The sequence below is a fragment of the Gasterosteus aculeatus genome, chromosome 6 (genome assembly GCF_964276395.1).
Source record: "Gasterosteus aculeatus chromosome 6, fGasAcu3.hap1.1, whole genome shotgun sequence".
NCBI lineage: Eukaryota > Metazoa > Chordata > Actinopteri > Perciformes > Gasterosteidae > Gasterosteus > Gasterosteus aculeatus.
In genome coordinates, this window is record NC_135693.1 from 3,768,671 (window position 1) to 3,793,482 (window position 24,812).

Consider the following 24,812-nt stretch of genomic DNA (forward strand, 5'->3'; position numbering starts at 1 on the left):
TCAAAGGTACCCTAACACATAGAAAACTGTTGATATGATACAAATATAAACATAAACGTTTTCTTTGTATTTTTACACCATATATCATTGTTTATACAAAACTTCAACAATATGCACCATCAATTAGCAAAATCTTTAAAAAAAATAAAAAAAACTTTTTTTCCAAATAAAAGTCCAACTACAACATAAATAACAATTAGACCAGACTTGGTTATGAACAGAGTTAGTTATCATGATCTTAACTCACACAATATTTATCAACTCTAAGGGCTTGTTTTTACCATTTCACTCATCAGCAGAGTATTTTAGTGGATACTTGACATGAATCAAAATCTATCTAATCACAGATTTTATTAAAAATATATATGCTTAATGGTGGAGGTCCACGTACCACATACCAACCCGTCAAATATATTTTGTTAAGTTGTTTCTATTTGTATTCTATTCACATTTGGATGTGCTATTTCCCCCAAAAAACATTTTTGTCACTTACCTGTGTCATTCATTCTGTTAATCGTTTGTTTATTTGGTTACTTTGTTGCTGCTAAACCCATTGTTGCCAGCAGAGGGCACTCTATGCACTACATTACTGGCATCAGCAGCCACCCTGTATTGTACAAAAGAAGCTGTAAGTACGTGATGAGTTCAAGTACACGCGGGACAGAGAGCGCTTCTGAACTAACCATTACGTTCATATTTTAACAGTTAATCCTGGTAATACATAATGTGAGTAGGATTGAGTAAAGTATTAGTAACTGCATGCAGACACATTTATCTGGATTGTAGTCTTTTCAGTGAATTCAGCTATCTTTGCTTAAAGCCAGGTTCAGTGTGAGCTTCTGTAAGTTATATGTTGTAGATTTTGAATGACCAAGTACTCAGAACTGGCTGCGGAGTGCAGGGAGGCTGGCTGGATGACCATCCACCCAGTTGAGGTTGGATGCCGAGGCTTTGTGGGGTATACGACCACCCACCTACTGAGGGACGCAAATGTGACCGGTGGAAAGCTAAAGAAAGCAACAACAGAACTGGTGGGAGACTCAGAGAAGGGCAGCTTTTGGCTGTTGCTAAGGAGGAGGGGAAAGAGTTGGGGAAAGAACATCTAACCCAGATACCGGCTGCAGGGGGGTAGGGAGACGTCCCTGTCACTGCTTCGCCAACAGGAGACGTTCCAGGATTTAAGGAGCGAGGCGTCTGTGAATGGTGGTTCCTGGCTGAGTACCCGGCCGCTGATCCACGGCCACTGGAGGAGGTGCGTCAGGCAGCAATGGCCAGCAGGAAATTCCAGCTACCTTTTCAATCACTAACTTCTGGCAACCCAGTGACTACTGTGAATAGGGCTGTTGGAATCCAGGTAAGAATGGAGGTAAGCCAGGAAAGACTTGCTGACGGCGGGGAAGACTGCTCCGGGAATGGGCAGCTTGTTACCCAACCCACTAGTCTCTCAAAAGAGACACCCAAGCCTAACTATGAAGTTTACTAAGAAGAAACTACCCGCAGGCCCTCTGAGAGGGCAGCCTGATCTCCAAAATCTGTTCGGAAAAATGTATATACGAAAATCTTGAACATACAAATTCGTAGTGATACATATATACGGACTGCAATTGATGACGTCACCCTATTCAAAGTGAATGGGGACCTGCACCCCGTAAACACACTTTGTGAAGTCTAATGATGTAAAATAAACATGTTATGATTGCATTTTTAACGAGAAATCAATGTTATTGTAAGAATAGAATACTAACCCTAACCCCCTCAAAAAATCCAACATGGCGGAGAGACGTTCACTCAAGAATCCAACATGGTCCGCCATGTTGTTCACTCAAGGGGCGTGGTTAACCACCCCCAGTTCGTATGGATCACTACGAGTTTGTATGTTCAAGATTTTCGTATACATTTTTACGAACAGGTTTTGGAGATCACGTTGGAGAGGGGGGATAGAAGATGGGCTTAAATCCATCAGGGGAAAGCACGATGTGGGGGGAAAGGCCATGAACAACCTTGCATTGCAGCAATGTACTGTCAACCTGACTGAAAGCCAGGTTGACAGTACTGACGGACCCAATGATGCTGAAGACAGGGAGGATGAGCCTCCATGTGAGCACCAGGCAGAAAAGCCTACCAGTCCCCCTCAGAACTGAGCCAAGCCGAACCTGGTCGGGATTTTGGTGGGGGTCGTTACTAGGAGGGGCAAGTCCAAGCTTAACCAGTTTGGCAATATCCTTACGAGGAGGGCAAGGGCAGGTTTGGCGAAGTCCCTAACAAGCAGAGAACTGCCCCAAGCGAAAAAGGAAAGCGAGAAGAGGAGATTGGCCAGCTGGTACAAAGACGAAGACAACTCCGTGGGAACTGAAGGAAAGCAACTCAGGCAGCAAAAGAGTGGCATAAGGCACTGTAGGAGGAGATTACGAGCTGTAAAAGAACTTCCCCAAGGTGGTAGGGCTGCTGTGGTACCCCATGAGAAGTGTTTGGAAAAAACAATGCAATAACGTCTGAGAGGCAACACATGGTAGCAGTTTTAATCCCCAAGGAAGAGAACTCAAAAAACATCAACCAATTCAGGAGCATCACCCTGTTAAACGTTGAAGGGAAGATCTTCTTCTCTGGACCGGCTGATGGATAACAGCTACATCAACACCAGCAGCCAGAAAGAAAGAGTCCCAGGCTGTGTAGAACACGCCATGATTGGGGAACAGATTCAGAAGGCCAATGCTAACAGTATTCACACTGTGGGTGTGAATATTATAGATATAGTTATATTATATAGATTATTATAAGTTAGATGTTCATGTGCATGAATACAGGTTTACTGAAAGCTGTAATGAAAAAGGATTCACATTGGTTTGGAAAATAAAGTGTGTTCATGGCAATTGGTGTGACTTTCAATTGCAGTGAAATGTTAGTTAGGAGTTGTATTTTGTTCTGGTGTAAATTCATAAAGCAGAGGAGTAGGAAAATTGAGTCTATGCAGGATGTAGTTTCATATTTCAACAGAAATGAAATATGTTGCACTAGCGGGAGCTCCTTGTCATTCTTGGCCCGGTAACATACGGTGTGTTGAAAACACTTATGAGTTGGAAAAAAACAACAGTTTGCTTAAAATTGTCATAACAAGTTAGTAGTATTTTGGAAGAAGTGTTAAAGAGCATATTCTTCTGCTCAGAAAATCCACCAACGTTGCTTGCTGAGCAGGTGGACGTAAACACCAGGCTCTCCTGGGTGCGGATGGCCCAACATCCGCTCCCTGCTTGTCCTGTAGTACCAACGAATCCCGGTAAGGATGATTACTGTCACGAGGGCGAAGGATTCAGATTCTGTGGAACCTGGAATGTAAATGTGTCAGAATCTTTCGTTTCCCTTTTTGATCAGTAGTTCCAGTGCTGCCTGGTTATTATGCAGCATGAAATCTATATCTTTTCTTATTCAGCATGCACCAAAGAGACCGTAGTCGATGTATTCTCTGTTGGAGTCTCTGCAAAATGGCAATGGGGAAATCCAACTGTTTGTGTAGTCTTTAATGAAGCCTTCTTCCATCTCCTGCAAGAACATCACGTCTTTAATAAATAACTGGTTGCCCCTGTCAATCTGGTAAAAGACAGTTTTTTGAAAATTGTGCTAGTAGATTACTCACGTCATGCATCTCTGCATTGACTTTGTATGTAAACGCAAATTCACATTGGGAATTACACATTGCACATGTGTTGGGACAAAACACACTTTTAGCACAAATACAAAAACATTTGTTTATTTGTGCAAGTTGAAGTTTTCCAACTGAAAAAAGATGTGAAACTTTGTTTGCGAAAGCCCACAAATGCCTGCAAATGTTCTTCCTGTGCACTGATGTCCTGCTGTATAGTCAATCCGAGCTCCATTGAGAAGACAAGTATAAGTGTCCAGGACTTAAAAGTGTAAAAAAATTAATTCTGTAGCAGGTTGGAAAATAATAGTATATCGAGAATAAAATGTAGAAAAGTCTAATATGTTGAATACTATTAGACTGTGTTGGTCAACAGTTTCCTGGTAGAATTGTTTGAAAGCAGGGCCTATAAAGACAAAAATAGAATTAGTTTGGCTATCTATGCTAAATCGATAATTGAGAGTATGAACTATTGATTGTTTGTATGGTCAAATAACATGTAGTAGTGCGTTGATACCACCAATGTGTCTCTTCTCTAGGGTGTTTGGCCTAAAGGTTACCTGAAAACCAACATACAGTTCTGGGGCCTCGTTTATAAAACCTTGCGTAGGATTTGCGCCAGAAGTGGCGTACGGATGAAACATAGGACGTGCGTACGCACAGAAATATTCAGACTTATAAAACCGTGCGCACACACGTCCTACACAATTTTCCCTTAATAAATCACAATCGATTCTAAATGCAGCGCAGCTTTTGCGGCTTCATGTCACACCCATAGTTGCCCTTATATAGTCTGTGGAACGCCCACAAATTTAATATCCATCGATTGCAAAATCATGACAAACACTGAAAGGAAAACAAAGAAACGTAACTTCACTCAGTGTGAAGTCGAAATGATCATTGGCGAGGTGGAAAAAGAGAAGTAAAATGCATTTTGGAGTGCACTGTATGGGCATTACTAATGCCAAAAAGGCACTTGAGTGGCAAAAGGTTGCAGAGGCCGCGAACGCTGCAGCCTCACAAAACTCGGACCGTGGCCAAAATAAAGAAAAAATGGTCTGACATCAAAGTGGATGGGGAAAGGGAAAAATCTTGATGAGAGACTGGCGGCAATGACTGGGGATTGGGGACAGGGTCTGGGCCAACATCGGCGTCAGGGGGGTCGAGGCACGTTTGGAAGCTGTGCCACATTATGTAGCACAGCACATGCCAGCACGATATTGCACACCTTTTCAGGAGTAGACAATAACCTCCCTCCAGTGCAGTCGAGGCAACACCATTCTGCCCTTAAACAGGCCGATGGTGCGCTGCACTACAGCGCGAATCCTTCCATGTGCCACATCTTCTAAGAGCGCAAGATCAGCCATTTCGCGTCATTACGCATTGTGATGGCATCATGGCATTTTATTACCGTCCATTTGATTGCATCTGACAAGCAACAGCTGTGTTTTGAGGATGAATTGCATAACATGCCAATATTATTGCAGAACATATTTCACTTGAAAACAGTCTAGTTTTACACACTTTCACACACGTTTGCGTGTTTCTTGCATTTGCCGACGGTTCTCATTTCACCCGTTTTTGTGCGTACGCATGGGTCCGAGCTTGCGTGAAAGACCGCACATTTTTCCCTCAAGTTTGCTTTTAATAAATACCAATTATTGCGTAGATGGCGGCGTACGCCTTCTTTTGTGCGTACGCAACGTTTATAAATGAGGCCCCTGGGCGGTACCATGTATGAAGGGTATTATAGAAGTTGAATTTGAGCTTGTTTTGCTCTACTGGGATAGAGATCATGCAGACAACAGGCATTAACGTGATAGGAATGTATTCCAATGGGTTTTGGGGTTGTAGGTAACTGTGCTGTCAGGTAAGGTGCAGAGTTACATATGCTGTGTTGAGGTCCTCGTTAGTGGCCGGCTGTAAAATACTGCCAGACTAAATAAAGTGCTGCTGCTGCCTGGACCACATGTGGCCAGTCCACTTTAGAATAAGATGACTGCCATGTTTTGTGATCATTATTGGTGAAGTAAACAGCTGCTTTGTTTGCACCTAACCTGTGTGGTCCTGCTTCTAAACATCCAGCTGCTGCGCCACTCTTTTACCAGTAAAAGGTCACACTGGGGTGTGTCAATGAGACCCTAGATGAGTTCAACGTGATAAACAAGCATATATTTAAAGAATACATGATCTAAACAGTAATCCGTAGCGGTATATCTAAAACAATCAATATATCAAATATCTACTACTGTCATAGCAGGCCGAAGAGGAGCGTGGTGACTGGGGACAGAGAGCCTGAGCGGCTGCTGTTTCCACGTGGTCCTAATGCGTGGGCCCTCATGATTTGTTTTTTTGTAATGTTTGGACCGCAAAAAAGGGAAGGGTCTAATGCCACTCAGTAAAATAAGTGTGTACGTGTCGTCCAAACTGACAAGGAGGTCTTAATGAGGTCCAACTTTTTTCAATGGCATTTACATCTAAAACAGCTGTCATGTCAGTGAAAGACCATACATATACTGTACATTTAAATAATATTCCCTTATCACCTCGCCAACAAATCTTGATTGAGAAATGATTTGAATATACCATGACAGGCTATGTGGCATTTGTTTTAACCTACTGCACGTGGGGTCTTTACAGCATCTTTTCAAATACTGTCAGAGGAACAACAAGGGCTGCTGACAGATTTCCTCTAAGGGCTCTTGACACGGAACACAAGGGTGCAACCATGGTTTAGACATTAGGGGGGTCCGCTGGACGCTATGGCCGATGGACCCCCCGTTGTGTTGTATTGGGGGGGACAGACCCCCCCCAAACGATGCGTAGTTACGCCCTTGACAGAACACATTTGGAAGAAAAACACCTGTGTAGGTCCTGGTAGCCTATTGTACATTCTGTCTCACATGTTTTACTCGGACCCATTAATAGCTATTGTTAACGTCAATAATTGCACCTAAGCTTTTCCTGATGTGACAAGTTGAAGCCAAATGTCTGCTGTGAAAAAGGCAAATTACTATACAGATTAAGTGGCCCTGCCACATGACTCAAACATTGCTTCTACATTTTGTAATCTTTATTTTCTAGAAATAATTATAACTTCTCCTACCATCAGTAGAAATAATCTAAACTCACTCAGACATTCATCAACATAGATAGATAGAGATAGACGACACAAAATAAAATAAGTCCGAAAAAATTCTTTGACAATTATAGAGATATGTGTGTGATATGGCTCTGTAAAAACATTGTTTGTGGTTTAACAGTACAATCTGTGGGGAATAAAAAGTTGGATGTTTTGTTATTGTGGTGCCTCTGTCGGTCCACGGTGACGTTGTCGGTAGCGCAACCATTTTGGTATTTATTCCAATGGGCGTTTTTCTTGACCAATGACAGCGCTACTCAGATAACCCTCAGCCAATCGACGGGAAGCACTGTGACTCACCAAATAAGGAGAGACAGCACCAAATAAGGACACGTTGTATCTCTTTATAAGGAGGAAAGTAGTTCCTGGATTGTAATATTCATACGCTGTCTCAAACGGTGTTTTAAAAAATGACGTTTTTATGCGTGACTTTACTAGGAAGACCGGAATAATACTTCAGTTTAGTGTCCCGGAAACCTGCATTTGGACGCCAACAGGCCAACAACGGCGTTGTCTTCTGCTCGCAATGCGGACTACGTAACATGGCGGATCGACATCGAGGGCGCTGTTCGCGTTTTCCTTTTTGAGAAAGTGCTCCGAGTTTTGGTAATAGAGGAGGGGGTGAACCAAACCGAGGCGGGTTGAAGGGTCTTGGCGTTAGCGTCACTTTCGAAAGTTTGTCGCGGTTCTCCAAACCGTAGTCTCTTATCTCCAAACGGGTCTGGTTTGCCTACGTGTTGTAGCCCGGGCGTGTAGCCTATGCGATTTATCAGCCATTTCCGACACAACGCGCTCCAGCTCCTTTAGCTGGCGTTCAGAGACTCGATTCAATTGCATAAATAGAATGTTACCGAGCCGGCTTGGATCGGCACCATCTGGAAACGGGTCCTCTTCGGGCAGAGGTAACACGGGACACGGGTTGGCGATTGTCGGCAGCGGGATCCGTCCCGTTTTAGTCAGAGCAGGGCAAGCTTTACCTGGGGTCTGCGAGAGTGACGGGCGACAGGGGGAGAGAGACGCCATCGGGATGCTGGGGGCTAACGGTCCAGGGTGTTCGAGAGGTGTGAGACCGGGGAACGGCATTGGGATGACCCCTCTACAGACCGCCGTCCAGAGCAACATGGTGCCCGCGGGAGTTGGGTTGGCGCACGGAGCCAGGTTCGACCCGGACAGGGAAAGCGCGCCTCTGTGCAGCGGCTCGGACAATGACTCTGACTCCGCAGAGGATGACGATCCGGTGGGTTCACTGGGGGACAGCCGGAGAGGGGTGAAACGAGAGAGGGGGGAGATGGAAGCAGCGGGGCCGGGACAAGAGGTGGGAATACCTCCCGGAGGTTACGGCATGGTCCCGGGGGGCGTCGCGGGGGCAAAGCCGGGGAAGAAAACACGTGGGCGCGTCAAGATAAAGATGGAATTTATTGACAACAAGTTGAGACGTTACACCACTTTCAGCAAGAGGAAGACTGGTATTATGAAAAAGGTGAGTCGGGTGATTTCCTTTGGATCTCATTCCACTGCAGTAACATTTTATTAGTGCAACGTCTTGATAAACTGAATTATGTAATTCATGAAATTGATGACCTCTTCATAAGCCGTCGAATCATAACAGTATCATAACATATCAGTGGGAAATATACTATGGGATTGAAACATGGAATAGTGGGCCCTCATTTTATGAAAAGGCATTTAACCTGCAGTAAATCTTGTACAGATTCCTTTCTTTATAAAAAGACAAAAACAAGCGGTGGGGGGGCAACAGTTGTGACATTCAATTGGCTTGAAATAGACTTCGGCAAATAAATTCTATTTAAGACCCACTCACTGCAACTATCTCTCTCACACACGTGGCCTGGCACACAAGATTTCCAAGATTTTATGTACACGTAAAGCTAGTTCTCAGCAGTAGGCCTGGGTGCACACAGGCTGTCCCTTCTGTCATTTGGAAGCAGGGCTTTGCTTGCAGACAGTGAGCAGCAGCAGGCCTGTAGTTGCCAACAGCTGACTAAACCCCAGGGAAAGCAGATCAGAGGACAGTCGGAGAGCACTGCAACAGGAGAGCGGAGCTGTGCACGCAGTATGGAACCCAACATTGTGACACAAGCGTCTGGCCTCATCCACCTCAATCACGACATGTCCAGGTTCCAGTTTTGTCAGATGGGTCTGGCACAGAAGTAGTTACATTACATGTCATTTAGCTGACGCTTTTATCCAAAGCGACTTACAATAAGTGCATTCAACCATAGGGATGCAAACTCAGAAAAACAAGAGCAATATCCTGAAATAAGCCAATTTGCTATAGATACGTGGCGTTACCAGTACAATTTAAGTGCTACAATTTGTTCTCTATTAGTATTACTAATTAGTCTTTTAGTCGAGGTAGAGTCTGAAGAGGTGTGTCTTTAGTTGATGTTAAGGACGACAGAACTCTCTTCTTGGTCATATTCATTTCCTGCATTGAATTTAGTACCAAAGCACTATTAAACAGGAAATCCACAACTGATAAGATATGCTATTTGGCAACAAGGAATCCAAAGTAAGTTATTTGGAGGCCAGATTGGCTGACCAGATGCACAGTAATGTTTTTTTTTTTTTTGCTGTTGACATGACCATTTTTTATTATGACTTTTAAATAAACCCAATTCTTTATTGTAGTGAGAGTCATGTTCTTTTCGAAGAGCATGTAGTGTGCATTCGGCTCTATTTCTCTTTTTTTATGTATTCATCTCAGACTGTTGTCGTGGAAACTGAGGTGTCGCTACGTAGGCTCTTGGCAACACGAACACTGTTTTGACAAACCGTGCGAATAAAGATCTTTGGAAATGTTGCCTTCACCGTGTCAGGCATCAGAGAAATGAAGAGGTGGGTGGAGTGGAACGATTCATCGTAAACTGGTCTCCAACTGGTTGCTAGGATGAGCATATAGTTTAATTTTGAAGGATGCGCCGAGTGACGCCTCAGCCTGTTGGTTCTCTTTTCAAAAGAGAGCCTGACTTCACATTTCCCTTTTTATTGTTTTACTTTGATCTTTTGGCTGAAAACCTAATTGTCGTACCAGGAAAAGTAGACATAAATGGTCCCTCCATTTACTTTTTAAGTGCACCAATACTCCACAGAAGTGAGTCAACGTGCATATTACCAGGGCCCACTGTAAATGGAATGCAGCTATTACATTGTTATTCTGTTCAGGCAAAGACAATACTAGACTAGGAACTGAAATCCTACTATATAACATTACTTAATGATTATCTTTGATTTAGGGCTTGGCAATATATATTGATTTATTGATCGTGTGAAATGAGACACAATTTCCTGGAGCTGAATGTCTCCAACAACAGAGATTATCTAAATAATTGTTTATTCACTTTCCGGCTATGAGCTAATCAAGCCATGTGGTAGTCCGGTGCCCGTCCGGGGCGTACATACCTTTGCCCGGTGTCGTCTGGGCTCAACTAGCAGCTGTATGTAGTCGCAACCATCCGTGAGTTTAGCTTATGCTTTGATACGTAGGCTTGCCCGGGACGTTTCTTGTGACAGAGGAAACAATTACAGCCACAGTAATAGGCACTTTGCAGACATGAATATTTATGAGAAAATGATTATGGCAAGAAAACATATTAATACATTCTGTGGGTCTAGTTTGTGCCACCACCTCGCACATTTAAGGTGACAAATGAGTCTTTCCTGCTGTGGATGTTAGTCAAACATCAGCCTCTGTTCGACTCCCCTGTCGCTGCTGCAGAGCGAATCAAGGGGAGATGGTGGTAGAAGAGGATGGCTGGGGCTGTATAGGTCATGACCTGCTTCTGTAATGCTGCATTAGCAGGTGGAGAGGTGAAGCATGCAGCTAGAGGTTAGATTTAACACTTCTGCCGTACACAGAAAAGCATACACGCATCAAAAATCCTCAGAGGAAACTAGCGTGTTGTAGCATTCAGCTGCTCATCTTTAGCCTTTCTGTGCTCTGTCATTCTACAACCATGTTCAGCATGCTCCCACATAGAGAGGATTGAACTGATAGTGGCCATAATGAACAGTGTTTGAGCGTGGAGTGGACCTGTATGAATGCATGGTTTCATAACCGCTTGATAAAAGCCTTTAATTTGAATGTGATTGGTCTCCTCCTGTTCCAGCTCTCAATGACACATTTATCAGCTGGCTGTGACTGTAGTGCGTTCACCAAGGTGACGGTAATGCCATTGCGCCCTCACCACAAGAAGCCTCCACATAACTTATGACTCATTTTGATGAAAAGGCTTGCTAAGGAGTTCAATCTGAGTGCAGCTTCTGCGTGTGTTTTCCTGTGTGTAATGGAGTTGAATGTAGTCGTTTTTTGCCTTTTTTTATATATATGTGTGTGTGGGAGAGACAATGAATAGCAGGGGAGCAGACTGTGATGGCCTTGCTTCCACAGTCTGCTCCCCTGGGTGTTGGGAATGATTCCTAGTGTCCTCCATCAGGACTGGGTTACTGCAGCTCCAGCTGCAATCAGCCTCTCTGCTATATCACTCTCCGTATTCTGGCAGCCTTATCTTGTTATTTTAGCTTCGTTTGTGCTATACGTCAGAGTTCACTACAGGGGTATTTTTAGTTTTGAGTTGTTTTCTTGGCTACGTTCATATCTTCCCAGTGATTAACCGTTTTGGATCCTTACTGCATATTCCCATTCCAGTAGAGTTTACATTCTCTACAAAAGAACCAACTTGATTTTTCTTTTCTTCTTTCTGATGTTTGAATTTTAGCCAGACTCTCGGCCCTGCCGTCTCTTTCATATTATTTACGTTTCGTCTGTCTCTTTCCCAGGCATATGAACTCTCCACCCTGACGGGGACCCAGGTCCTGCTACTTGTGGCCAGTGAGACGGGTCATGTCTACACGTTTGCCACGCGCAAACTCCAACCCATGATCACGAGTGAAACGGGCAAAGCTCTGATCCAGACGTGCCTTAACTCGCCGGACTCACCGCCACGCTCCGACCCCTCCACGGACCAGCGCATGAGCGCCACGGGCTTCGAGGAGACGGACCTCACCTATCAGGTGTCTGAGTCGGAGAGCATGGGCGACACAAAGGTTAGAGTCCAAAAGTGGAAAGGAGACAACAATTAAGAACAGCTGTGAAGCCCCATTAAATGCACACATTTATAGCCCCCCCCCGCCCCCCCCCCCCCTTCACACAGCGTATTTTCCCATCTTTCAGAAACAATCCTACTTGTTGAAAGACTTTATGACTCACTGTCTGCATTCTACTGGAGACATGACTTGGATAGCAAATAAGCTAAACAAACACCGTAGAGAGTCACTGATGGATATAGTGGAGAGCAAAGAAAAGCAGCCGTGGTTAATAATCTTTATCGTATTGTAAGCAGTTGTGAACTTTTGCCTTTAATTTGTACGGCCTTTGTCTTGGACTCACTGCTTGCACCATGTCATTTTTTAATTAAACCGAAAACTCTGAACCCAAGGCAGAGCCAGATAAGAAGTAGAGTGTTATCCCGCTCACTAAAGGGAGCTGTCTACACTCTACCTCTCTGACCTCTGCGCCTCGTAGCGCGCAGAGATAAATCACAGTAGGTCTGGGTTGTGTTAGGACGAGAAACACGCCAGCGGCTGAATGCACCACTTTGCCGTTTGTCTCTCATTTTGTCTCGCCTTCATGGATGAAACCCTGAGATTGTGAACAGAACTCGCACCTCCGAAAATATTTGAGCAGAACCGCATTCAGACCATCTAAAAGGGACAGAAATAAGTTGAATTTAGTGTAAAAAGATTTCTCCTCGATTTGTCCTCATGATTGCTATTACTCTGCCGTTTGGCCTCCTCATCCCCAACAAAAAAAAGCTGTTGGGTCTCTGATTCTCTACTCCATCACTGCAAAGGTTGTTGAACCTCAGGTCTTTGAGATCTTGAAGCCAGGCGATAAATTCATAGCAGGACACTCTTCACTGTCCACACCTTCGGGTACTCAGGTACTGGAAGCCTCCCCTCTCCCGCTCGTTGTTTACACGGCTTAACGACGCCCCTTTGAAGACGCTTCAGGCCTGGTTGCATGCCTGCTGTTTTAATAAGGCACTACCTAACACCTACCATACGTCGTCGTGGATGAGAGATCAGCGCTGGCATGGTAAGCCCCTCTCATGCCCGCTCTGCTCATTGATAAAAATTAGATTTGGCCTCTGCTGCCATATATGGTATGGTTTCCCTGCCTGCTCTCTTGGCTGAGGCCCCTCGCATTCCTTATAAGCTGCAGCTGTCTTTGGAGCCCTGTGATCCGCCCCCCCACCCCCACCCATTTAGTGATGTGGAGGAGAGGTAAGGATGTAGATATGAGCGGCCTGAACGGAAACATTGGCGCTATATTTTACACCCCTGTTTTGTGTGACCTCTATTTACGTGGCTGTCGGTGACGCTGTACCCTTTGCGCCCCCCTCCCCCTGCTGCAATTACGAGTGTGGGAGAGCAGTGAGCTCCCCATGAAGCTTGATCACTGAGGGACACTCAAAGTTGTGGTAATGTGATCCGGGTCGGGATCAGCGACGTTGTGATTAGGACAGGGCGATTGGAGTTTGCTTTCGGAGGATTCATTTCTCCTCTGCAGCGTCTGGACACTATTCATCAAGAGAGGAGTATGTCATACATACAGTGCACGCTAGTCTAAACAGTTCGGCGCGGTGGGGGGGGGGGGTTGAAGGACTTTTTGGAGAAGCAGAGGACAAAGGGTTAAATGATAAGTGTGTTTTGTTCTTATTGCCATTAATAACTGGCCTCAGCTCGTATTCGAGATTTGCAGTGACTCCGATCTACGTCCCTTCCAGGATAAAAGACCAACAAAGCCATCCTCCAATTTTCAACATGTAACACCATATGTTTATTACTAAAGGATCAACCGTTTCCTGTTGGGTTTCAACTTAAATTATAAATCTCCACGCTATTCCCCAAAATGAGTTTCTTCCTAAATGCACTTGCATTGGTGGAATGGATCTTGCAGTGTCCGAGTTATGCTTTGTCACCCTCCAACTTCCATAGCTGATTGCTGTGTTTGATTGTTTGTTAAAGTTTGAGCCTGAAAAGGATGCAAGTTACATTATTAGGGCTGACCCCTCTCTGTTTGGTCTTGCAGTAAGTGACTAAAATGTCTCCGTTTGGTAATTCCTTTTTTTTTTTTAGATGAATAACTGACTTTCAAGAAATCTGAACAGAGATTCAAAGCTATGGTTGGTAATCTTGAGAAACTAGCGAGAGTGCTTTGTAGGAAGGATCCAGTGTTGAAGGCCGGCCTAGTGTCGCTCTCTCTCCTCCTTTGGAAGAGCTGGCCTTTCCTCCCAAATGATTACGATGAATTTTCAAACCCTTTCTTTCTGGAGGAAGTCCCTTTTTTAGATCTGTCAGTTAAATCAACTAATCTTCTTAGCCAAAACAAGTATGACTGTAGAAGGACTTCTAAGGATATCTTTGGTCATGGACAGCCTGACACCACCATGCAGAGTTTCTGATTCCTATCTAGCTGGTGCGAATTGACTCCGAGGCCAATGTCACTAGGCTTAAATTGGGTACTGAAAACTAAGCTTGTGAAATGTCATCTAGCTGTGAAAGGTATCGGTATGAAGACCCTGGTCTCTTTCCAGAAACTTGGTTTGGCATCGACTTAATCTATGTATTAACCCATTCCCAGTGTTTTTATTATATATCTGAATGCCACATTAAAGTAAAAAGACGATACGTTTCAAGTTCCATAACTGGAGAACCGCCCCTCTTCTGTTCTTGCTCTTGTAGCGAACATTAAGCACTCAAAACCAACAGCTGAAGAGACAACAAGTTCAATACTGCCCTTGGATAACAATCCAAGGGCAGTACAAATGCATTCTGGGAAACGTTATGTCTAATACAGAGGTGAAATGAGGAAGGTCAAGGGAGAAGGAGTAGCACCCAAAATGAATACCAACACTTCACGATGAGGGTACATTTGTAACTATTGAGGCGTCCCCCGGCAGGTCTTTAGGTGGTTTTTGCTTCTGCGGCTGTCTTGATATTAAATGAGCCTACAGTGCAGATGTTTTTATGGTTATTTTTGGAAGTGGGGGGATGGCAAATCCCACAACTGATGTTTGCTTAGAGGATCTAGCATAGGACAGGATTCTCAGCATCTCGGTCTCCTCTTCCTTCTCTCACTTTCTCTCCTTCCCTCCCTATCTCCATCTCTCTCTTCCATGCTGCTCAGACTTGCTGTTGTAGTCTTGGTGAAGCCTTTGTTTCCTTCCTGCTCATTACCCAGGATTGCGTTGTCTTTATTGCGGTAATGTTGCAAGCAAAATGTCCGTACCAACAGCTGCCATGCTTGTTTTCCTTTCATTGTGTCTGTTTGGAGGCCCTGCGGCAGATCTGACAGCCTCTTTATTGAACAAATTGCATGCAATTTCTCCCTGGGGAAGTGATTTGATGAGTAATTCACACACTTAAATGGCGAAATATCCTTGAAAAGAAAGTATTTCACAGTTTTTCAATCTTTCTTTCTTCCTGTCTGAACTGCTGCTGTGGAGCACAGCAGTGCCTTGAAGTAGGTGACAAGAGAATCCCATAATGGAAAGTTAATGTACTTCTCAGATATGCGCTCTTGGCACCAGGGTGCTCCTAAACGGCCTGTATCTAGAGGGGTTGCGTTCTCTGAGGGATTCTGGCGTTGTCTGCAGGGAGAGCAGCATGCTGGCTGTGTTAGAGGGGAGGAAAGCGCCCCCCTCCCTTTCAACCCCCTTATTTTACAGCAAGCAACTGCACAGGTCAGCCGCCATTGGCTGCACCTCCTCCACTTGGGCTGCCTTGCCTTTTTTAGCAGTCCCAAATGGAGCTGCAAATTCCATGTTGCTGGCAGGGTGACAGCCGGGGAGACGGGAGCCAGCAAATGGGAGATTAGACGAGGGCCAGCAAACTGCACAATGGGCTCTGCAGCCAACGCTGGACCAGCCCGCCAGTTGTCACCTTCAGTTGGGAATGACTAATCCCTCGGGAAGAGGGAATCATTTGTGTCCTGCTCTTTTTAATTCCTCTCATTTATGCTTGCTTTAAAACAGGGTTCATCGGGTGCTGTCTGTGAATGTAAGGAGGTCCCTTCACCATGTTTTGAAAGCACTTTTACAGAGATATAAGGAAGCCTCTCTTCACTTTTGGTGTTTTTGTTGCACAACTACAAAAATGAAAGAACCCGTAGAATTATTGATTGTGTAAATGAGATTTCTATTGCTGGATCCTTCTGATTTTAGGATTTCCCGTATGTTCAGAGGAGGGGATAGGAAATGTCATGGCACGTTACGAATTTTTAGTGATGAAGGTGAAGAGCAGGAGTTGACCGGGCTTAGGCTCCTCTGGAGCAATGCATTAGCTTTAGCCGATGTTTGCTATGCACTGCCTTGACTCTGAACTAACAGCCACCACTGTTTAGAGACCGGCCAGTTAGACGCAAGACGCGTGGAGCTGGTCAAACAAGTAGTAGGTCAGTGGAAGCTCGCTATGTAGGTCACAGAGATAGAGGTAGTTAGTAGACCTTTTAGACCCTGCAGGATCAATCGGTGAAGCAGAACCTTTGGTGCATGTGTTGGATCCGAGTGGAAACACAGGAGGAAGGCCATCTCTTGGGATGGTGTAAGATTTGAAAACTCATTTGGAAAAAATAAAATTACCAAAGAAAACACCCAAAAATCAATGTGGTAAATGTTCATACATTGCATTATAAGCATAATCGTAAATATTGTTGCATGACTGATGTTTCATGTCTTTTAATGGAATTATACGTTTATATTTTGATAATACGGTGAAGCACTTCACGGAGACTTACGCTGTCCCATGACTAGCCAAATTTGTCATTTTTGCGATGGTATCTGGCAAAGCGCATCGGTGAATTCAGTCGGTCTTCTATGAACCCAATGCTGAGAGCGGCTGCTGTCGTTTTACTCACGCGGTGCTGCCTCAGCTGGCCTGAAAAGGGTTAATTTCCCTCTCAGAGCTGCTCAGGTTTCCCGCCAGCTGTCTGTCCCCTCAGCTGTTTGTATCCTGTCCCTGACCCTCACCCAGGTCTGCGTCTGTGGCTACAAAGTTCTGCTTGCTATGACCCCGCTGTGATGATCCAGTCCCTGCTCCCTTCTTCTCTTATCTGGACTCCCTGCACCGACTTCCTGTGAACATTAATGTAACACATGTCGCATCATTTGAATACAGAGAAGTCTCCTGGGAGAATGAAGAGGTGGGGACAGCTGTGACTGGCGTTGTCCGCTCTGTGGTGAGCGACGGGCCTGAACATATTGTTCTTATGGGAGTTTATTCAGCTTCCCCCTCGTGGTTGAAAGGGCAGAACAACTGTGACTCCTGTGTGTGGCCCTCCCTCTTTGACTTTCCAGCTGGTGTTTAACTAAAGAGGTGGAGGACCTTGGACCGTCGAGCCCCTCGGATCTGCGCTGCAGACGAGCTGATAACCCAACCGTTCCTTCCTGTTGATTTTGAGTGGTTTGTGTAAAACAACCCCGTTCCCCCATGCTTTGAGCCATACTAGCAGCTAATCCAGCAGCTGGGAGCTAATCCTTACAGTAGTCAGCGTCTTAGTACGTGTTTGGAAGGTCTTATCATTCTGGATGATCCACCCCTCACCTATGTAATCAGTCACATATAAAAACCAATAGTGCTCCAAACCAATAGAAGGGGCTGCTTCTACGCCTCCGTTCTGTTGTTCATTACAAATCAACTTTTCAGAATTTCCATTTTATAGGACACAACACACCCCGTTCCCTCGCGTGCTCATCTGTTGTGACACATGGCTGTGGTTTCGTGTAATAAGCGTAATCTGTTACCGCACCGCACCGTGTCGATCTGTGACACAACATCTGTATCTCAGTCCTGCAAAGGACAAGGCGTTGAATGGCATGTCCTTCAGAGGCTTTCATTTACACCACAATTAATATTCTCTATCCTCAGTAATGGGGACACAAATTTCACAAATACATACATGAATTACTTGCCATTTAGCTGACTTGTATCCAAAGCAACTTACAATGAGTATAAATACATGGGTTGTGAAGTTGTACTGCAATACATGATAACCCTGAGGAAATCATCAATGCATTATGGGATACAGCGGACTGTAAAGAATGCTGGTTGTATCCTATAAATTCAGCCCTAACCCAAAGAGAGCTGCATGTCCTCGGCCATATATATATTTTTTTAAATGTCCTCTGCCCCCCCTCCCCTGCGCAGTGGTGTTGGATCTGTGATTTTCTGCCTGTTTCCACTGATCCCAGAGCAACAGGAAAACGTTTACATGCCTGTATATGGTTGTTCCCATTCTGCTATTGGGTATCATTGGTTTACCGGCTCCTCCCTGTCTCCCCCCTGTCCCTCCCCCTCTCTCATCCAGCAGCCCAATCCCCAACATGTTCACATTGGCTTTACTCGCTACGGCTCACCCCCAGTGATCAGAAGTTTCTACACATCTTCTGGGCGATGTCACATGGTCAGATAGTTGTGCTCAACAAAGTGTGCAGAAGTTGTGACTTGCCATGGTTGGCTCTTAACTGACATAGGTTTGCGTGATGAGTGATGAGTGATGTGTGTGTGTGTGTGTGTGTGTGTGTGTGTGTGTGTGTGTGTGTGTGTGTCACTTGTAGGGGTTTTGTTAAGTGTTTGCTGATTAGTGTTTAATCGCCTTCTTTGCTGAACACTCAAGAATTGTACCCTTTTTTTTCAATTTAAATGCAGCTTTTGGCCCATCTGGACCTGAAAACAGAAAACGCTCCCGGCACTGCACACAATATCACATGTGGCAACAATTAGAGGGGTCCCAGGACTTGTGTATGTCATTTGCTTTTCCTCTATTAAAGCCCACTGTGGGGTCTGCCCCCCCCCTCCCATCCAGTATGCAAGTACTCCAGCCTCCTCGGGTCAAAGAGGAAAAGCCCTAATTAATGGTGTTGTTCGAGGTGTCCTTATGTGAAACCTTTTCACTGGCATAAGCTGGAAACACAAGCAACTGATGACGTCATTAGGGATATCATATAAAATGAAGACGTGGGGGTTATTCATAAGCTACGTGGTTTATATTTGGTTTATATGCACTCTTCATATTTGCATTCCTTAGTACCTTGTAATGCAACTGCTGCGCAACAGTTTGCCTCTGGTTGAATAAGGTTTTTTTTCTTTCTAAAAGGTGTTTGCATTGACCAGTCACTGAAGGCACTATTGAGTTGCATTATAGGAATTGGAGGAGCAAGTGCTTTTTGAGTTGATACCATGGTTCCTTTTTTAGACGGCCTGTCAAGTTCTTCAAATTTATGGAAACAGAAAACCAAAAGTCCCCTCGACGTTGTCGTCTCCCTTTGACAGAATCCAGTACTGATTTTGAATTTCCACCAAAGATCTGCCCTTATCTTGATCTAATGATAGTGTGTGTGTGTTCTCACACAGGATACCCTGAAGCCCACCTTCACGGTAGCCAGCCTACCGGGCAGTACTAGCAGCGCCCAGTGCACCGTGCCCACCACCTCCACCACCATGCAGGTGAGCAGCGGCTCTTCGTTTCCCATCACCAACTACCTGGCCCCCGTCTCGGCGAGCGGCAACATCAGCGCCAACGGCACCGTCCTCAAAACTGCCGCAGGCTCTGCAGGGGTCATGCAGCTGCCCAGCGGCTTCACGTTCATGCCTGGTATGTAGCAGCGCTCTTTTTAAGTGTCCAACTCTTTTCCTTAAGAGTTGAAGTGATGCCTTCATGTCTTGTGACCATCACTGTTGTGGAGCCTTATTAGAATTAGAATTGTAGTGTGCCTTGACCTCCGCTGTCTTGAAGTGGTCGTGCCCCGCTCTCTCTTCAAGCTGTTAACATCACACAACAGCCCTTCATAGCCAGTCGTCACCACTCGGCAGCCTTGGGTTTTACAAAGCCTTCGGTGTCCAGGAGGGCCTAGTCTACTGGCGCCCGGCTCTGCCTTTGATTGTCAATCGGGGTCCGGAATAATTAGGTGAGAGCGAGACAATAGGCAAGGCAATGAGGGATGACGAGCACGGCCCTTAATTAGTTATGAATATTCAATGAAGGATCAGTGGCTGAAATTCTAATTGCTAACTCACTGGAGCGGGAGCACGATGACCCAGCGGTCCTGAACTAGAGATGGGCCTCCATTGGGGGGAGGGGAAGGGGACTTCCATAGATGCACTCTTAAGCACATGGGCTCTCTACTGCACCAACGCAACGAGGACACGGGCCGGCGTGACGGATCCTTGGGTGTCTCTAAATTGGCTTTTCCCAGTATTATACTTCCTTTTCATGGTTTCAATACTGCCTCCCACTCCCTCAAATGTGGACATGCAAAGAATTCATGATTCCCCCAAAGACGTAGAATATTTATAATAATAATAATATAATCGTATCTTATCTGTGTCTTATACAGTATACGTTGTTGTTGTTGTTAACAAGAGTCTTTGTGGCAGACATGATGCCCACTAATTGCCACTCTGTTATTATGAGTGAGTCAGTGCCCGCCTCCCTCTTTTTTCTTTCTCCTCCTCCTGCAACCTTGTCTCCCACCCACCCTTCCTCCCCCTCTGTCGCTCCGTCCCCATCTCCTCCTCACCACCTGTCGAGCACGTAGGGGTGATGCCAGGTGGAACAACACACCCTCCCACACTAAACCCCCTCAGCTGACAGCTTGAAAGGGTCCGCCCTCCTGCAGCAACTATTTATGGATGCATGTGACCAAGTACGATGGTGCAACTCCAAGTCATGTTCTCAATTTAAATTAACTGCAATGTGGTGAGAGACCACACTTTGGTAATAGAATATGAAACGAATCATGCAAAAGTATTCACAATCTAAATGTCATGTAACAAGTCCCCTCTGTGTAAGCGTTTTTTCAAGTGGCTTCGTGTTTTGTTTGAAATGTGTCACTTTCAAAAATGAAAATCCCTCCATGCTGCTTGCTTTGCTGCACAGCGGTCACCGTACTTACCTGAGGATGTGGAACAAGCTGCAAACATGCACTTTTGTGTCGAGCTAAACAGGAATACGCTGTATTGTATACTGTTCTTTGGTATTTAGTCTCACCCCCTCTGTGTGCCCCTCCAGCAGGCACTACTCTACCCCCTGGCACTCCCACCATTCCTCTGAGCCAGCTGCAGCACTCCCTGGCCCTCCAGGGGCAGCATGGTCAGGCCCTTGCTGCCCAGCAGCCTCCGCAGGGACAGCAGGCTGTCTTCCGCTTCCCTGCTGCTGTCTCCCTCGCAGGTGACCCGCTTTGCCACGATGGCTGCTTATGCTAATCACGATCACATCAGTGAAAGCTGCTGCTGCTACTAGTACTTTTAATGCGACCTCTTCTGCTCACTACTAATCGTGCACCTAATGGTGGGACTACTAATTCTACTTTCACGACGACTTCCTCTGTCCATCGTGCTGCAAAGACTTCCACTGAGGGGGCTACTTGTGACTGACTGTAGTTGGCTGTTGCCCCTCTGTGTGTCTTCAGGACCAGGGGTTCCCCAGCAGCTCCAGGCGATCCAGGTACACCACAACGCCCAGTCCGGCTCCAACAGTGACGGCAGCCTGGACATCTCCCACACCTCCACAAACTCCACCGGTTAGTCCCATTTAGTTTTCTTCTCTCTGCTGGAAGACCCTGTCGTCTTGTCTCGGGGATGTGTAGTTCTATTTAAAAACTGATCTGAACTGATTGGTGCTCCAGTTGGTGGAAATAGTTTAACATAAATGTCATTAAAAAAAAGGTGCGATAATGAATATTTATTTGATATAAGCATGACATGCAGTAGCATTTTTGACGTTTTACCGAGGAATTTTCACATCCTAATTTTAGTTTGGTCAACTCAATGGGTGGGAATGATGCCCTGTGGAGCAGGGGTGTCAAACATACGGCCCGCTGGGGGGTCCAGCTCGGCCCGCCGGACGACTTTACAGGACAGGAATTACAGGACAACATAAATTGGATTTTTTCAAAAGGTGGCGTCTCCACACAGCCTGAGTAGGAGTAGCCTTTGGATCCATGTTCCAAGTGCCATCTGCTGGCCAACACGTGTACACACCTCCTGTACTCAGTGTGGCGTTTGCTCCCTCTCCCCTTCTCCTCCCTCCTCTGCTCTCTCTAGCAACGGTGAGTCTCCCGGCAACCATTGTCACCTCATCAATGCCAACGTCTGTTGCGGGTCACATGATGTACCCCAGCCAGCACACAGTAATGTACGCCTCCACCCCGACGCTGACTGACGGGGGGCTGGCAGTGCTCAACGCCTTCTCCCAGGGCACCTCGGCCATGCAGGTGTCCCACGCACAGGGCCAAGACTCAGGTGAGACACCAGATGGAGAAACCAGATTTTTTTTTAAATGGTCCATTTCCAAGAAACATATTGCTGACTTTTGGCAATGAAAGAACGTTCTTTGTTTCCTACCTTAGGTGGTGTCCCTCAGGTGTTCCTCACAGCACCTCAAGGCACGGTGCAGATCCCTGTTTCAGCGGTGCAGCTTCACCCAGTACGGCAAGATCTGCATTTTACAAGTGAAACTCTCATATTCCCTATGCAACCAGCATGCCACGTGAGCGCACTGATGCATCCTAACAGAGCACCGGCACACAGAGGCCGCAGGGTTGTCCGCTGTTGCCCTTTTTTGGGGATGAATGAATGATCGAGTGGCAGCTTGTTTCACCTGTGACTTTCAGCACAAACTTAACAAAACACAACTTTAGCGTGCATGTTGTTTTAGTTAGCTTTATAAAGTACTGTGTTATGAAGAAAGCAATTGGTTTCATATATGCTGGTATTTAGACTGAATTTAAAAAGAAATACCATAGAATTAAAAAATGTTGTTTAAAAAAAAAAAGAAACTAACCTAATGCTCTACATTGCACTGTATAGAATATTACTGGGAAGAAACTCATTGGAATCTTGATAAACATGCAGCATGTAGCCAAGCAGTACCTCCATCTGTGCTGGGAGTGGGGGTGACTTGTGTCGGGCCCTTGTACCGCCTCCTGATGCAGCCATGTTGTGTTCCAGATGGTGATTGGCCCGCAGTCGGGCGGGAGCAGCAGTAACCTGACGGAGCTCCAGGTGGTCAACTTGGACGCAGCACAGAACTCAAAGAGCGAATGACGGACGGAGCTGTCCGATGCAGACGGACTTGCGTACATCTCTATTTATTGATGCCTTCCTGCAGTGTCACACATCACACTTGGCAACCTGACTTTAAAGTACATCTTCACACACAATCAAGGGCCCTGTGGCTGACCCTTGTATGTTTTTTGGTATATAAATATATATATATATATATATATATATATTTGCAAATGCATAGGAAATATATCACAACATCCATCAAAAGAACCCATTTTCTATGCCCTTTGATTTTTTTTTTTGTGTGTGCGTGTTTTATTTTTTTGTTGAATTTTGTAATTACATGTGTACGCACACACACACACACGCGCGCTGCAAGGTGCCACAGCTTCACACCAGCCAAAGAGACATGTGTTTGTCTGAATGTTCCAGTGTGAGCAACTTGTGCACAACCGCGTGTGTGTGTGTGTGGGGGGGGGGGGGTGTGCGTGCGTGCGTGTGTGTGTGTGCCCACGCATATCTAGGGGTTGTAAATGATAGGAGGGGAGGCGCTTATTGACTTTTGGAAATGTATATAGTTGTTTTTTTTGATAACTCTATTTTTAGCCTTGTTTAGTTGGTGCATCGGCATGTAGTTGTTTTTTTACGTAGTGGTTTTGTATGTACTTGGAAATGACTTGCCTGAAAAAAAAAGATTAATATACGATCATATGTTTGTGTGCTGGTGGGAGTTTTAACTACAAGATGAAGGCGGGGAGCTGGATTTGATTTTCTTTTCTACATGTTTTGTGAGTGAGATTTGTAGGACTGTCCCTCAAACAGGATCAAGTACCTTGGTCACAACATGTAAAGCAAAACATTTGAATTTGGATTTACTTAAAGATGACATCATTTTTCCCTCCCTGATCTGGCACTTTCTCGGCGTGAAATACGTTAACTATGACAATCAGATTGAAATCTCACCTTTTGACCCATTGCTATCTATGTTTTCATTTGTGCGCGCACACACACACACACACACACACACACACAAAGGCAGCACAAGTGTGACATAAACACACATCTTCACATTGATTACTATGTTCACTCTTTATGTAACAACTTTTGACGTCCCTTCTATGGGAAACAAACTTAACAGCTTTTCATCACTATATTTGTTTATGGTCATGAAAACCACATACACTTTGTTTTAAAAAAGCAAACCATTGCCACCACTTGACTGCATAACTTTAACCTTGATTACTGACTTGAGTCATTGGACACAAATGTCTTGCTCAACGCGACACTGTATAGACCTGCCAGTTCCCCTTCAGTACTGCTATTAAAGCATTGTTTCCATGTATGGATGCACTCTTGTTTGGGGCATAGTCAATGCTGTAGTATTACAAAAGTCAGTATGACTTATTTAGGAGAAGTGACTTCAGGTGCTTTGAATTATTGATGTACTGCTTTAAGGCAGGACATACCTCTGCTATCACCGACATGGCGTTCTGAGACAGAGCCTTCTTTCTGCACCACAGTGCCTCTCTAGGGTTACGGTCTAAATCACTTCTAGGCATGGGACATGCAGGATGTACTTATTTCAAAACCACCGTACAAAACTTAACATGTGAGAGTTTGGGACGAATTTGTACAGAATTAGCCGGATGCCTGAGCATGCGGGCGTGAAGCCAAAGAGAGGTAGAGGATGAGGTACCCATTTTGACGCTCGCTCAATGTCCTCTGGTCGGCGTCATGTCAACCTCAAGGATTGTCTGTGTAGGAAATGTACAGGCGCAAGACATTTGATTCCCCCTCTTCTGGCAATTTTTAAAACATACTATTTTAAAAGGGGATTATTGGACACCTTGTCATTGAGAGAAATGGTTATATGTATTTTAGTTTTATTGTACAGACATTTTGTAATAAAGAGATGAACCATGACCCGTTCAAATAATGACCACA

At 45.1% G+C, this 24,812-nt stretch overlaps 1 protein-coding gene across 14 annotated transcripts; it reads left to right on the forward strand.

The window, feature by feature from the left end:
• The first annotated feature begins 6,271 nt into the window (after window positions 1-6,271).
• LOC120820794 (serum response factor) lies at window positions 6,272-24,812 on the forward strand. Of its 14 annotated transcripts, none has more exons than XM_040178951.2 (8): window positions 6,272-8,259; window positions 11,580-11,846; window positions 19,215-19,455; window positions 20,872-21,030; window positions 21,272-21,382; window positions 21,906-22,103; window positions 22,187-22,312; window positions 22,812-24,812. In XM_040178951.2, the coding sequence occupies exons 1-8, from the start codon at window positions 7,624-7,626 to the stop codon at window positions 22,847-22,849; spliced, it is 1,776 nt and encodes a 591-aa protein (XP_040034885.1). In that variant the 5' UTR covers window positions 6,272-7,623; the 3' UTR covers window positions 22,850-24,812. The 14 variants fall into 14 exon arrangements, with proteins under 14 accessions (XP_040034885.1, XP_040034881.1, XP_040034887.1 ...); XM_040178947.2 differs by having other exon boundaries at window positions 22,187-22,287; XM_040178953.2 differs by having other exon boundaries at window positions 22,211-22,312.

Excerpts from the sequence above, each read along its gene's own strand:
- LOC120820794 (XM_040178947.2), top strand. The coding sequence starts at position 7,624 with ATGTTACCGAGCCGGCTTGGATCGGCACCATCTGGAAACGGGTCCTCT. Across the intron at positions 11,847-19,214 it reads AGAGCATGGGCGACACAAAG|GATACCCTGAAGCCCACCTT; the intron begins GTTAGAGTCCAA and ends GTTCTCACACAG. Across the intron at positions 22,288-22,811 it reads CAGCGGTGCAGCTTCACCCA|ATGGTGATTGGCCCGCAGTC; the intron begins GTACGGCAAGAT and ends GTTGTGTTCCAG.